The sequence below is a fragment of the Salmo trutta genome, chromosome 18, assembly GCF_901001165.1.
Source record: "Salmo trutta chromosome 18, fSalTru1.1, whole genome shotgun sequence".
NCBI classification, from domain to species: Eukaryota; Metazoa; Chordata; class Actinopteri; order Salmoniformes; family Salmonidae; genus Salmo; species Salmo trutta.
This window is the reverse complement of record NC_042974.1, coordinates 33,859,257-33,874,379: the sequence shown is the minus strand read 5'-3', so window position 1 is coordinate 33,874,379 and position 15,123 is coordinate 33,859,257. Positions and strand designations below refer to the sequence as shown.

Sequence of the window (15,123 nt, the reverse complement as noted above, 5' to 3'; positions counted from 1 at the left end):
CGCGACTCCAGTCTCTGTTCTCTGATCGACCACTATCCAAATGCGTTACTGTTTTTCAGCCAGGGCCTGCAAAGACATCATCCAGCGTTTTGCCGCCTTCTGAGAGCCTATGGGAGCCGTAGGAAGTGTCATGTTACCGCAGAGATCCTCAGTTTTCAATAAAGAGAGTGTAGAAGGCCAAGAAATGGTCAGAGATGTCACTTCCTGTAAGGAATCTTCTCAGGTTTTTGCCTGCCATATGAGTTCTGTTATACTCACAGACACCATTCAAACAGTTTTAGAAACTATGCATATTCTAGTTTCTGGGCAGGAGTAATAATCAGATTAAATCGGGTACGTTTTTTATCCGGCCGTGAAAATACTGCCCCCTATCCATAACAGGCTAAATTCAAAACCACAAATCTAATAATTTCAATTTCTCAAACATACGACTATTTTACACCATTTTATAGATACACTTCTCCTGAATCGAACCACGTTGTCCGATTTCAATAAGGCTTTACAGCGAAAGCAAAACATTAGATTATGTTAGGAGAGTACATAGACAAAAATAACCACACCGCCATTTTCCAAGCAACTAGATGCATCACAAAGACGTTCTTGGACCCCGGGTGGTAGGAGAGAGTGAAATTGAACCGGGTGAACTACAGGGCCCAACGAGCCTGCCTAGACTTGAGGAGCTTGATGGTGCGGAGATATTCCAGGTTCTTATGGTCAGTCCACACTAAGAATGGGTGTTCTGCCCCTTCCAACCAGTGCATCCACTCCTCCAACGCCATCTTGACGGTGAGGAGTTCTTGATTTCCCACATCTCAGTAGAGGTAAGATGATGGGAGAGGAAAGCGCAGGGGTGCAGCTTTTGGTCCTGGGAAGAACGCTGGGACAGGACGGCCCCCACTCTGACATCTGAGGTGTCGACCTCCACCACAAACTGACGGAACGGGTCCAGATGGACTAAGATGGGGGCTGTAGTGAATCGACATTTAAGGTTTGAGAACGCCTGGTCAGCTGCTGGTGACCCCGTGAAGGAAACCTTGGGAGAGGTGAGTGCTGAGAGGGGGAAGCCAGGATACTGTAACCTAACCCCTCCGGTTGGAGCCCCACAAATTTTGCCCTCGCTTTATAGGCCCTTTCCCCATCTCCAAGAACATTAGCCCCTATACTGTTTGTCTTCTGTTGCCCCGTACCCTCCGTATTCATCCCACTTTTCATGTGTCTAGGACTAAACCTATGTTTCACAGCCCTTTGTCTCCTGTTTGCCTTGATGACACCTTTGCACACTCTTGGCATTCTCTCAACCAGCTTCACCTGAAATGCTTTTCCAACAGTCTTGAAGGTCTTCCCACATATGCTGAGCACTTGTTGGCTACTTTTACTTTACTCTGCAGTCCAACTCATCCCAAACCATCTCAATTGGGTTGAGGTTGGGTGATTGTGGAGCCCAGGTCATCTGATGCAGCACTCCATCACTCTCATCCTTTGTCAAATTCCCCTTATACAGCCTGGAGGTGTGTTGAGTCATTGTCCTGTTGAAAAACAAAATTATAGTCCCAGTAAGTGCAAACAAGATGGGATGGCGTATCGCTGCAGAATGCTGTGGTAGCCATGCTGGTTAAGGGTGCCTTGAATTCTAAATAAATCACAGACAGTGTCACCAGCAAAGCACCCCCACACCATCACACCTCCACCTCCAAGCTTCATGGACCGCACATGTGGCGATCATCTGTTGAACTACTCTGCATCTCACAAAGACATGGCGTTTGGAACCAAAAATCTCAAATTTGGACTCATCAGACCAAAGGATAGATTTCCACCGGTCTAATGTCCATTGTTCGTGTTTCTTGACCGAAGTAAGTCTCTTATTATTATTGGTGTTCTTTAGTAGTATTTTCTTTGCAGCAATTCAACCATGAAGGCCTGATTCACGCAGTCTCCACTGAACAGTTGATGTTAAGATGTGTCTGTTACTTGAAGTCTGTGAAGCATCTATTTGGGCTGCAATTTCTGAAGCTGGTAACTTATCCTCTGCAGCAGAGGTAACTCTGGGTCTTCCTTTCCTGTGGCGGTCCACATGAGAGACAGTTTCAACATAGCGCTTGATGGTTTTTGTGACTGCACTTTCAAAGTTCTTGACATTTTACGGATTGACTGTCCTTCATGTCTTAAAGCAAGGATGGACTATCGTTTCTCTTTGCTCATTTGAGCTGTTTTAGCTATAATATGGACTTGGTCTTTTACCAAATATCTACTGTATACCCTCCTTACCTTGTCACAACACAACTGATTGGCTCAAATGCATAAATTCCACATTAACTTTTAACAAGGTATACCTGCAAATTGAAATGCATTCCAGGTGACTAACTCCTGAAGCTGTTAGAGAGAATGCCAAGAGTGTGCAAAGCTGTTATCAAGGCAACAGATGGCTACTTTGAAGAATATCAAATCTCAAATATATTTTGATATGTTTAACACTTTTGTTATTTCATAGTTTTGATGTCTTCACTATTATTCTACAATGTAGAAAAAAGTTAAAATAAATTAAAACCCTTGAATGTGTCACGTCCTGACCAGCAGATGGAGCTGTGGTAGTAGTTTGGGGGTCAGGACGTGGCAGTCTTGTGTGTGTCTTGTGACTCCTAATCAGGAACAGCTGGGAATCGTTGTTCCTGATTGGGAATCATATATGTAGGAGTTGTTTGTCACTGGGGTTTGTGGGTGGTTGTTTTTACACTGCGTTTTGTATGCCTGTAAAACTGTCACTGTGGTGTTTATTGTTTTTTTCAGTGGATGCTCTACTCTTTTTTTGAAAATTAAAATATGAGTATCCACACTTCCGCTGCGCCTTGGTCCTCCTTACAACAGCACGAAGTATTTTGTGACAGAATGAGTAGCTGTGTCCAAACTTTTGACTGGTATGCAAGTATTCACAGCACTGAGTCAATACATTGTAGAAGCCCCTTTGGCAGCGATTACAGCTGTGAGTCTTTCTGGATATGTCTCTAAGAGCTTTCCACACCTGTATTTGCCCATTATTCTTTTCAAAATTCTTCATTCACTTCATTATTCTTTAAAAAAAATCCTCAGGTATTGCCATAGATTTTCAATTAGATTTAAGTCGGCCACTCAGGAACATTCACTGTCTTCTTGGTAAGCAACTCCAGTGTGTATTTGGCCTTGTATTTTAGGTAATTGTCCTGCTGAAAGGTGAATTTGTCTTACAGTGTAGGTTGGAAAGCAGACTGAGCCCTGTTTTCCTCCACGATTAGCCTGTGCTTAGCTCTATTCCGTTTATTTTTACCCCCCCAAAAAAACTCCATAGTCCTTGCCGATGACAAGCATACCCATAACATGATGCAGCCACCACCATGCTTGAAAATATGAAGAGTGGTACTCTTGGATTTTCCCCAAACATAACACTTTGAAATCAGGACAAAAAAGGCATTTATTTGATACATGTTTTGCAGTATTACTTTAGTGCCTTATTGCAAACAGGATGCATGTTCTGGAATATTTTTATTCTATACAGGCTTCCTTCTTTTCACTCACTTGTCATTTACGTTAGTATTGTAGAGTAACTACAATGTTATTGATCCATCCTCAGTTTTCTCCTATCACAGCCATTAAACTAACTGTTTTAAAGTCATCATTGGCCTCATGGTGAAATCCAGGAGAGAAGATAATTCCAATAACCAGAGTTTAATAAAGTCCATCAAAAATTCATACAGGCACCGGACAAAAATACACAGACCAACAATGACCAAACGAACGAAATCCCAATGACATAATCTGAATGAAAAAAATTATGAACAAAAACAACATTTCCCAAATATAACACAGGGAAACTAAAAATATACCTGCACGACACAAAGCGGGTTGAAAGAAAATAAATACCCACACTAATCAACCCAAACAAGAAACAGGTGCACAACAAAACAGACATAACTAAACGAAAAGGAAAAAAGGATCAGTGGCAGCTAGTAGATCGGCGACGACGACCGCCGAGCACCACCCGAACACACACATGCAATTTATAAAGCCTGCAGAGGTTGTGAAATATGAACTCGAGACTCACATGATTTTGAAAGTATAGATTGCTATGGGGACAGCCAAAGTACCCTTTTAGGTTCTAGACATCACCTTTTTTTTCTAAGAGTGTATGCCTGCTCCCTACTAAGCGTAGAATTTATAGCTCATAGAAGGGCTCACGCCCATGTGGTGCGAGAGGTACAATTTTTAGGTCCTGCTTAGAGCTCATAGAAGGGCTTACGCCCATGTGGTGCAACAGGTCACATTTTTAGGTCCTGCTTAGAGCGCATTTTACAGCGAAGCCCAACTGGTGCAACCGGCCCCTGACTGTGACCTTTGTATGAATCATAGAAAGTCAGACCTGCACATTGATATCAATCAATAAAACCATCCATCAGTCAATTAATTTCCACTCTGAATAAAGATTCTCACCCCTCCTGGGTTGCCATCAGAGGCAGTGACAATGAGACCATACTGGTCAGTGGTCTCCCTGTCCAGGGGCTTTCCCAGAAGCAGCAGGCCTATCCTGTAGAGGGAGAGACAACAACACACAGCAGCATTAGTAAACAGCTAAATTCATACTGTACTACATCCATAAGGACTTAATCTCCATCCAGACAGAATTTGGGGATTCTAATCGGATAACTCACTTTCCTGTTACTGTCCTCGTTAGTTCCCTCCCCAGTGACCCTGCGATGACTGGATAAGCTACATTATGGTATAAGTCCACAAGTCCCTCTAGTGAGCTAAGCTTTCCATCATATTGCAGGGACTGATCTAATAATTTCACGTCAGCGAGGGGGAGTTTACATGTGTAAAGGGATGGGTGTGGGTTCTAAAATTGGAAATTGGCTCTTTACAGTCTAGCCTGATGTGGATAGGGGACAGTATTTTTACGGCCGGATGAAAAAACGTACCCGATTTAAACTGGTTACTACTCTTGCCCAGAAATGAGAATATGCATATTAGTAGTGGATTTGGATAGTAAACACTCTGAAGTTTCTAAAACTGTTTGAATGGTGTCTGTGAGTATAACAGAACTCATATGGCAGGCAAAAACCTGAGAAAAAGTCAAACAGGAAGTGGAGGATCTGAGAAATGTAGTTCATCTTTCTAGTCCCTTTCGAAACTACAGTATCTGTGGGGCTATGTTGCACTTCCTAAGGCTTCCATTGGCTGTCTAAAGCCTTCAGAAAGTGGTTTGAACATTCTCCTGTCACTGGGCAGAGTATATGAGCTCAGTTACTGAGTGGTCTGTCTGGCAACAAAGGGATTGGATATGCGCAGGTCACGCGAGCACGCAGTTCATTCTTTTTCTTCTTGAATGAATACGCTATTGTCCGGTTGGAATATTATCGCAATTTTACGTTAAAAATACCATAAATATTGATTTTAAACAGCGTTTGACATGCTTCTAAGTACAGTAATGGAACATTTTGACTTTTTGCGTCTCGAATTGCGCTCGCGCGTTAGCCTTTGGATAGTGAACCGAACGCACGAACAAAACGGAGGTATTTGGACATAACTATGGATTATTTCGAACAAAAACAACATTTCTTGTGGAAGTAGCAGTCCTGGGAGTGCATTCTGACAAAGATCAGCAAAGGTAAGAGCATATTTCTAATCCTAATTCTAAATTTAGGTTGCCCTGAACTTGGCGGGTGTCTGTATAGCTTTCTGTGATGGCGAGCTATGTACTCAGAATATTGAAATATGTGCTTTCTCCGAAAAGCTATTTTAAAATCTGACACAGCGGTTGCATAAAGGAGTTCTGTATCTATAATTCTTAAAATAATTGTTATGTATTTTGTCAACGTTTATGATGAGTATTTTTGTAAATTGACCGGACGTTTTTGGTGGGAATACATTTTCTTAACATCACGCGCCAATGTAAAATTCTGTTTTTGGATATAAATATGAACTTGATCGAACAAAACATACATGTATTGTGTAACATGATGTCCTAGGAGTGTCATCTGATGAAGATCGTCAAAGGCTAGTGCTTCATTTAGCTGTGTTTTGGGTTTAATTGACACATGTCCTTGCTTGGAAAATGGCTGTGTGGTTATTTTGGTCTATGTACTCTCCTAACATAATCTAATGTTTTGCTTTCGCTGTAAAGCCTTTTTGAAATCGGACAATGTGGTTGGATTAACGAGAAGTGTATCTTTAAAATGGTGTAAAATAGTCGTATGTTTGAGAAATTGAAATTATTGGATTTTTGAGGTTTTGTATTTTGCGCCACCCTGTTCCATTGGATATTGGCTAGGCGTTCCGCTAGCGGCTAGACAGGCTAGACTCAACACTGAGAAACACACACAAATCCCTATAATACCTATATATGACTTATCAAGGGAATGCCAAAGGTAAAAAATACAATAGTGTACAAAACCAACACCTAACCTGTTTTGGCTTTACAGAAAGGAACATAAAAGATAAATCCTCTTTAAAATTACAAGAGTCCTTCGTGACTCGTTTCTATCATAAGGAGGCAGAATCCTTAATTTACAGAGTTTCGTTGCAGTTTACTGTTTGCAGGCAGCGCTGTGAAGAGGAGAGAGACAGCGAGAGAGAGAGATTGCAATAAATTGAACTGGACATAATTTATTACAGCAGGATTGAACAGCAATAGTAAAAACAAATCTGCTCAGGACAATGAGGTGGATCAGCTGGTGTACTTAAGACCAATGTTCCCTCTAAACTGTGCACGTTCATGCGCAGAAATGTGACTCGTTTCAGGAAACTAGGTGTATGACGTGGGTCACTACTTCACAGTAGAGACATTTGAATGTAAACTTTTTTTAAATCAAAAAGCATTTTTTGCTGCAGAAATGCCTTCTGGAACATGTGAACTTTCATGTGCCTTAATAACACACTTGTATGCCATCTGTAAATACGAATAAAATAGTTGAATTACGAGCCTTGTTGGTTTAGCCACAAAAAAAGCCAGCAACCTTCCCGCTGGCCATGATTGGCTGAGATAATGAGTGGGCTGCCAGCACGCTTCTGTCTATTTGAGCTGGTCAGTATGTCAAATCAAAAATCAAATCAAATCATATTTTATTAGTCACTTGTGCTGAATACAACATTGAAAGTGAAATGCATACTTACGAGCCCCTAACCAACAATGTAGTTTAAAAAAAATACAGATATTAATAAGAGATAAAAGTAACAAGTATTTAAAGAGCAGCATTGAAATATCAATAGCGAGACTATATACAGGGGGGTACCAATACAATGTGCGGGGCAAAACTGTGTAACACATTTTTTAAATGTATTATATTGTGTATTAGAACTGCGTAAGTGTTGCTCCACGTTCTGGAGGACCAGTTTTAAAATTAGTGGAATTAGTGTATGATAGCAAAGGAGATGGAGAAAACACCTGTCTCCGGATTACATTTTCAAACTAAGGGCAACCATGGCAGCCGTGACAGGGAGAAACATCCATCCATGATGTATACGGGTAAGATAGTCTAGCAAGCTACATTTTCAGATATTACACTTTTCTAATTTTGACAGAAAGTTGTTTTCACTTCAGGTTGAAGTGTACTGTTAGCTAGCTAGCTAACGTTAGCTGGCTGGCATGCTAGCTAAAGTTACGTGTATGATCTTATTATTTCTAACAGGAGGATTGACATGTTACCCAATGCTGATTTTGAGATTCAGAATCTAATCAACAAAGTGCACAGCAACACACTGCCGAAAAAAAACGTTAAACAGCATCTTGTCAAGCTGCAGGGAAAGTTTTGTAACTACTTCCCGGAGGAGAACAGGAGACAAGACGACTGGATACGGGACCCCTTTCAATTGGAGATGGGAAGCGTCCCGTTGCCAAGCAATAAAGAGGTGCTGCTGGTGTAGCTGTCGTTTGATCGCGGACTGAGCATGCGCTTCTCGGAAATGGCACTGCCAAAGTTCTGGAGCAGCGTAATGGGAGAGTATCCTGCACTCGCTTGTCATGCAATCAGAATCATGCTACCATTCAGAACTACCTATCTGTGTGAAAGTGGCTTCTCTGCTATGGCCGTGCTGAAAACTAAAAGCAGAAACAAACTGGACAGCCAGCATGACCTCCGAGTTACCCAGACAAGCAAACTTCAATAAACTTATCAAACTCAAGAAACACCCCCAGCTTTCCCACTGATAGGCCACACACACACACACACACACACACACACACACACACACACACACACACACACACACACACACACACACAGGTTAATGAGTTATTGTTCACTATGTTAATTATTATTGTTAATTAATTCTGACATTCATATTACATTTTATTGAATTGGTAAAAATATACACCTTTAAAAAAAATTATCAAAGTTGTGAAACTTGACATGATAATTGATGATTAATAATTCCTAATGATTGTTGTTTTTTCTATTTTAAACACTGGTATGTGTTACTGTTCATTGACATTATTGGACTGGTTTTGATGTCATGTTCTGAGTCTGATCATGTATTACACCCCACTCCTGAACTGGTCACCTAATTAAATGTTTTATTCTCTTGAATTGAAAATAAATGTTTTCTCAGTTAATATGGATGTGTAATGTCATTCTTTAATACCATAATTGAGAGTCTATTTTGCAAGTGAAACCTGCCCAAGAAGGCAGCTGCAATACAACATTATAAAATGTAATCATCAACAGTCCATAATATTGGGTCGTGACTCAATTGTCATTGTCAAATTTCGGTCACTAGGCAAAACCAGTTGAGAACCAATGCCATGACACTCCTGTGAGGATCCAAGGATCAGGTTACAGTGGATCAGTGTTCAATAGAGCCCTCTCACCTGCAGAGGGGGGAGGGATGGATGTGGGGGGTTTTATGACACCTCACGTCGATAGTAAATTGTAGGCAGTAGACGATTCCTTTAGGTCTCTATTTTGGAATGTCTCTTTGTTAGAGAAGAGGTTGCCACCCAAAACTTCAACATCAAACAATGGATCCTGGGACAATATATTTCAACATCAGAATGTTGGGAATGATGAGAGATGAAATATGGAAAATGAATTTATATTTTGTGATGTCATTAAAATTGCTATAAAGTCGTTACTATAACTTGAATAGCTTTTACAATGTGTATATCAGATTTACATTCTTTACGTTGTGTAGAAAATATCAAGGATAAAGATAATTTTTTGCGACGATAGGATTGTGATTTTAATTCTCTAACAATATCATAGTAATTCTGATACCTTGCCTCGTAACTAGCCACGCCCCAGGGAGCCCAGAGAGAGTGTGAGAATGACAAAAGTGCCCCGTTTTACCCAAGGATATAAAAAGTGTGAGTTAAGAATTAACATATCAGACTAAAACGGATCACAGCTGCAGCGAGGTCTACGATAGTCACGACCCCGAACACAACACGAGGTTGAAAAAGATAAAATAACCTCTTAACAATCAATGCTATAGTTGAGTAGCTGTTCTAAGTATTGTAACTAAGAAGGTGAATTTAAGTGGAACCATCCGGTTATTCTCTTCAAATCATCGTGTCCTACACGGCTTTCATCACCATTCTGGGATTTAGCCGTCCTCAGGAGACCACTCTTCCAGAACGAGTGCAAGTAAACAGACAACTAAGAAGGACATTGCGGACAATCAAAGACTTACACCAGAGAACGAAGGAGAAATAAGAAAGCCCAATCGAACCCTTCTCACCAAGCAGAACCCTGCCCACGAAGGCCTGGGCTCAACAGAGATACCCGATGAAGACCTTCAACACTTAAATACATGCATTACTTCTTAACCATAATAGCGGCAGTTCGGGGCAATGTATTATGGTTATTGCGAATGTTATTAGGGTTATTGCGAATGTTATTAGGTTTATTGCGAGAAGTGTTGCTTCTCTTTCGCTCTCTCTTTCCCTTTTAAATCTCCATCTTGTGAAACAAGTGTCATACTGTGTTAGTCCACTAGGGACTTGTTGTCATCGTATTAAGCTTCCAATCAATAACTTATACTGTGTGTGTGTGTGTGTGTGTGTGTGTGTGTGTGTGTGTGTGTGTACCCTATGTTATCATTTAGTGTTAGTAAATAAATAATCAAAACAATTTGATTGGTACGGAATGATCAGAGACCTGGGTTTGTGCAGATTTACAACATTCAGAATGAGACTGATATGAGTAATTGATTAATTAGTGACAGTTATGATATCTATATATTCTTGAGGTAATTCGGGTGACGGTAACTCATTAAACAACTTTTCCCGTCATGCCCCAAATTCCTAATGAGTTAATTAATTTAACCAAGAATCAATTAAACATATTTAGTTGATAAGGTCCCGTGTGGCTCAGTTGGTAGAGCATGGTGTTTGCAACGCCAGGGTTGTGGGTTCGATTCCCATGGGGGACCAGTACGGAGAAAAAATTTATGAAATGTATGCATTCACTACTGTAAGTTGCTCTGGATAAGAGTGTCTGCTAAATGACTAAAATGTAAATATAAATAACAGTCATCAGATTAATGGTAGTCACGTAATGACGCCACTGTTGTAGAGGACTTCCAATAGTTCATAAAGCTATGTTTTCTAAACATGGATGATCTATGCTGTTCACCCAGTTTGTTTTTGTTTTTGTTCTCAAGATATTTAATGCTGCCATCACTCTTTATTCAGCAACCCCCCACATCCATATTTTTGTAGCCACAAGTTTCACTATAAAGTTTGAAAGCTGATCATCCATTTTACGCAAAGCAGCTATTCAAAAGTCATAATTCAAGTCAAATCCAAAAAGTATCCACAGAACCCTGTCAGCCTTGAGGACAGATGTGAATGTTCTAGATATTGCCCATGTCCAAACGTAAGAAGTTAAGTTAATTGTACAGGCCATTAAACTGTTGACTCAGGGCACATTCTAGACAAGAGGCTCTTTTTAGGATAATAGGGCCTCATTTTGTGAATAGTGTCTTAAATAAATTTGCACAGTCATTACTCATACTAACCACTTTCATATTAATCATTATCATCCATCCATCTTACGTTTTAGAGAGGTTGAAGACTTGTTGAATATCCCCACTCAAAATCTGGTACGTGATTGAGTCATTCTCTCTGTCTGTGGCCTATGAAAAACAACAAGAACAAAGGATAGAAATCAATCCTTTACTTTCTCTGATTTACATCTCATTTGAACACATCAATGCTTAAAATCAGTTAAATCAAATCTGATAATCCATACTGGCTGGTTTAGTAATTGTTGTTTGCTAAACTCATGACCCAAACACTTCCACGATCTTTTCTTGAGTAATCACACTGCCCTCTCCTGACCTCCAGCGATCTAGTTGTGTGACCTTTGACCCCTGTTGTGTGTAGGGCTGTTGTGGTGAACGTATTACCATCACAAGTCATAAAACCAGTCAAATTCCACATGACTGTTAAGTGACGGTAATTAGGTTTATCCAAGCTCTTATGCTGCTGCTGGTCATTAGTAGCCTACCAAACTTGCTAACTGCCTGGTACTCAGCACTCTATTGTCCCTCTTATCACTCTGACATCAATGCAAATGTTTTCGAAAATGTAATCAAACACTTCATGAGAGCCCATGAGCATTTCTATAGGCTATGCAATTGTGGGAGAAAACAGAGTGATGACCGCTAATAAAAGACGAGGAGCCCATCAGCTTTCTATACGCTAGTCCTACTATATTTATTTCTCAACTTTCCTACTATTAATTAAGCACATTGCTTATATTTACAACAGTAGTATAGCCTACCTGGCTGGCATGAAAATAAACCATTGGGAAAAGCCACCTCCTTTCGCTATTTAAGTGGATAGATGGCATGTATTTTTTTCCCCGCTGCCCCTTTTTCGATACAGGTGCATGATAATCGTCCATTCTAAATCAAAACAATTGTCACACATATATAATTTTGTATATGTAAAGACAATATTAAATCAAGAACAGTTTCAAGTTTGAGGAAGATAATTCTCACCATAAAAATGCACCTTCATAATAAAAGCATTACATGCATAATTGCATTTGTCATCACTTTTGATTATGGTGTTTCCCGCTTATGGAAAATTCACGTGTATAGCCTAATATCATGTGCGCATCGCTGCGCTTATAATGTGAAGAAATAGCCTAATAGTTTATCAAAAATGTAAGCTATACGTTCTGATCTGTTGCGTCAGCCACATTGCATATTTTAAAAATATTTTTATGCTGGTGGCAGGGAAGTCAGGCGCAGGAGAACGAACTTGGTATAAATGGAGTCGTTTAATAAGTGCTCACAAAACTCCGAAAACCAAAATATACAAAATAATAAAAGTGGGTACAAAACCCGTCGCACACCAGAACATAACTTGCACATAACATACAATCAAACAATCACCGACAAGGACATGAGGGAAAACAGAGGGTTAAATACACAACATGTAATTGATGAGATTGGAACCAGGTGTGATGGAAGACAAGACAAAATCAATGGAAAATGAAAAATGGATCAGCGATGGCTAGAAGGTCGGTGACGTTGACCGCCGAACACCGCCCGAACATGGAGAGGGACCGACTTCGGCGGAAGTCGTGACAGTTAGGCCTACTCATCTTGTTAGCTGACGAAAAGTAAATGTGGACAGTTCTTCCAATATCTTCAATATGCACCTCGGAATTGGATAAGGACACACACAGTTGCGTCCCCGATGTGTCTGTATTCACTTGTAGCCTGTGAGAAAGACCCGATCACCTGACGGAGAGCCATGTGAGTTAAAGTCGCTTCGGATTGTACAGCACACTCGGAGAGAAGGGCACAACACAGCACTCTGGGACACAAAAGGCATGGATTTTTTTTATGGTGCATTACGGCCACAATGGGGATGCCGTTGTGAAATTTGAGGCATTATCAAGTGCTTGTCAAATTACGAATGAGAGACTATTGAAGTGTGTACAGGCCTGCGCAAAAAACTAAGCAGAGCTCATGACGTTGTATTGATTAATGTGACGGCTGCTTTTCATCAAATTATTAACTGTTTATAATTACCTGATTAAATTAATCAGGTAATTATTAACTTTTATTGAGTTTCCATTTCTCAAATTAACTCAAAGTATATCAGAATATTGATTTTACAACAGTTGCTAATTAGTCAATTTCCTCTACAGTCTCATCCTTAATATTGCATAATCCGGGAATCTGCACCAACCCGAGTCCCACTAAATGAGTCCGTACCACACCACTTGAGTTGATTATTTATTTACGAACAAACTAAAATGATAATATGAGATACACATACACAAACAGACAGTCTAGGCTATTGATTATAAGTTAATACAATGAAACAGGTCCCTAGCGGGCAAACACAAAATGGGGATTTAAAAAGTAGAGAGAAAGACAGAGTGCACGAGAGAAAAGCACACTTGGATACATTGTAAACTATAATTAGTTTAGCTTTAACACCTTGCCCCGAACTGCCGTTCTTATGGGTCAGAATATAATGATTTAATTACTTGTCGAATGTCTCTGATAGGGTGTCTCTTTGTCGACTGGGTTCGCCTTCTCCTCTGACGACGGCACTTTTTTGGTTTCTTTGGTTACCGGGTGTAACTCTCTGGTCCACACAATGGCAGTGTCCTTTCTCTAGTGGTCTGTTTCCTCACCCTTGTTCTGAAAGGGGGTTTTCTGAGTACGGTCAACCGTGTAGCTTAGGGCTCCAGCGTAGGAATGAAACCTGTGTAGACGCACAAGTCCTTGGAGAGTGGTAACCGGGTGGTCCTGCTTGAAATCACCCTCTTAGACACAGCTACTCATCTGTAGTATAGATTGTTAAAAGGCTCCTTTGTCTACTTCAACCTCATGTTGCGTTGGCTGCAGCGTGTGGTCACCTAGTCTGATATGTAAATTAAATACGTTCTCGGGGCATCACCAGTTACGAGGCAAGGTCTGGATTTTAGTCATATTTTACTCAGATCCAATTTAGACAACTAACTTTACATCTCACTAAAAACATTCTCTTTGATCTGGACATTTTCCACACAATGTACAGTATGCAAGCGTCAGGTACATATTATGAAAACTCTTCAAAATACAAGGTTTTCATTATAAAATCATCATTTAACTTTTAATAACATAACAAAAATGACATTATTTTTCATAATCTATCTATCGTCAATACCACCATTTTGGCTGACAAAACATATTGTCCCAAAGTCCATTGATAGCATGTTACTGTGCTGAGGTAGGTTCTCCATAGGGCCATCATACATTCCATTCCTCCACACTGAGAGGACAAAGGGATTTTGTCTGATGCCTTAAGATTTACAATGGGCGGGAGGTGTCATAAAAAAACCCACCTCCAAACCTCTCGATCTCTCCCCCGCTGGTGGGTGTGAGAGATGTCTCTGTTGGATTGTGGTCCACGGTAACCTGAATGGACATTTTTCAAAACTATCATAAGAGGCTCAAAAAATACTGCTCAAAAAAATAAAGGGAACACTTAAACAACACAATGTAACTCCAAGTCAATCACACTTCTGTGAAATCAAACTGTCCACTTAGGAAGCAACACTGATTGACAATACATTTCAAATGCTGTTGTGCAAATGGAATAGACAACAGGTGGAAATTATAGGCAATTAGCAAGACACCCCCAATAAAGGAGTGGTTCTGCAAGTGGTGACCACAGACCACTTCTCAGTTCCTATGCTTCCTGGCTGATGTTTTGGTCACCTTTGAATGCTGGCGGTGCTTTCACTCTAGTGGTAGCATGAAACGGAGTCTACAACCCACACAAGTGGCTCAGGTAGTGCAGCTCATCCAGGATGGCACATCAATGCGAGCTGTGGCAAGAAGGTTTGCTGTGTCTGTCAGCGTAGTGTCCAGAGCATGGAGGCGCTACCAGGAGACAGGCCAGTACATCAGGAGACGTGGAGGAGGCTGTAGGAGGGCAACAACACAGCAGCAGGCCCGCCTTCTCCACCTTTGTGCAACGAGGAGCAGGAGGAGCACTGCCAGAGCCCTGCAAAATGACCTCCAGCAGGCCACAAATGTGCATGTGTCTGTTCAAACGGTCAGAAAGAGACTCCATGAGGGTGGTATGAGGGCCCGACGTCCACAGGTGGGGGTTGTGCTTACAGCCCAACACCGTGCAGGAAGTTT

General features: G+C 40.7%; 1 protein-coding gene across 6 annotated transcripts in view; it reads right to left on the bottom strand.

Moving 5' to 3' along the window:
* The window catches only part of LOC115153216 (protocadherin-15-like), a 324,073-nt gene that overhangs the window by 149,819 nt on the left and 159,131 nt on the right, over positions 1-15,123 (bottom strand). For all 6 annotated transcript variants that reach the window (XM_029698418.1, XM_029698421.1, XM_029698420.1 and 3 more), the window contains 2 exons: positions 11,018-11,097; positions 4,459-4,552 (listed from right to left, as the gene is read on the bottom strand). In XM_029698418.1, the coding sequence (XP_029554278.1) occupies positions 4,459-4,552; positions 11,018-11,097 (174 nt within the window). The remainder of the gene's footprint in view (positions 1-4,458; positions 4,553-11,017; positions 11,098-15,123) is intronic.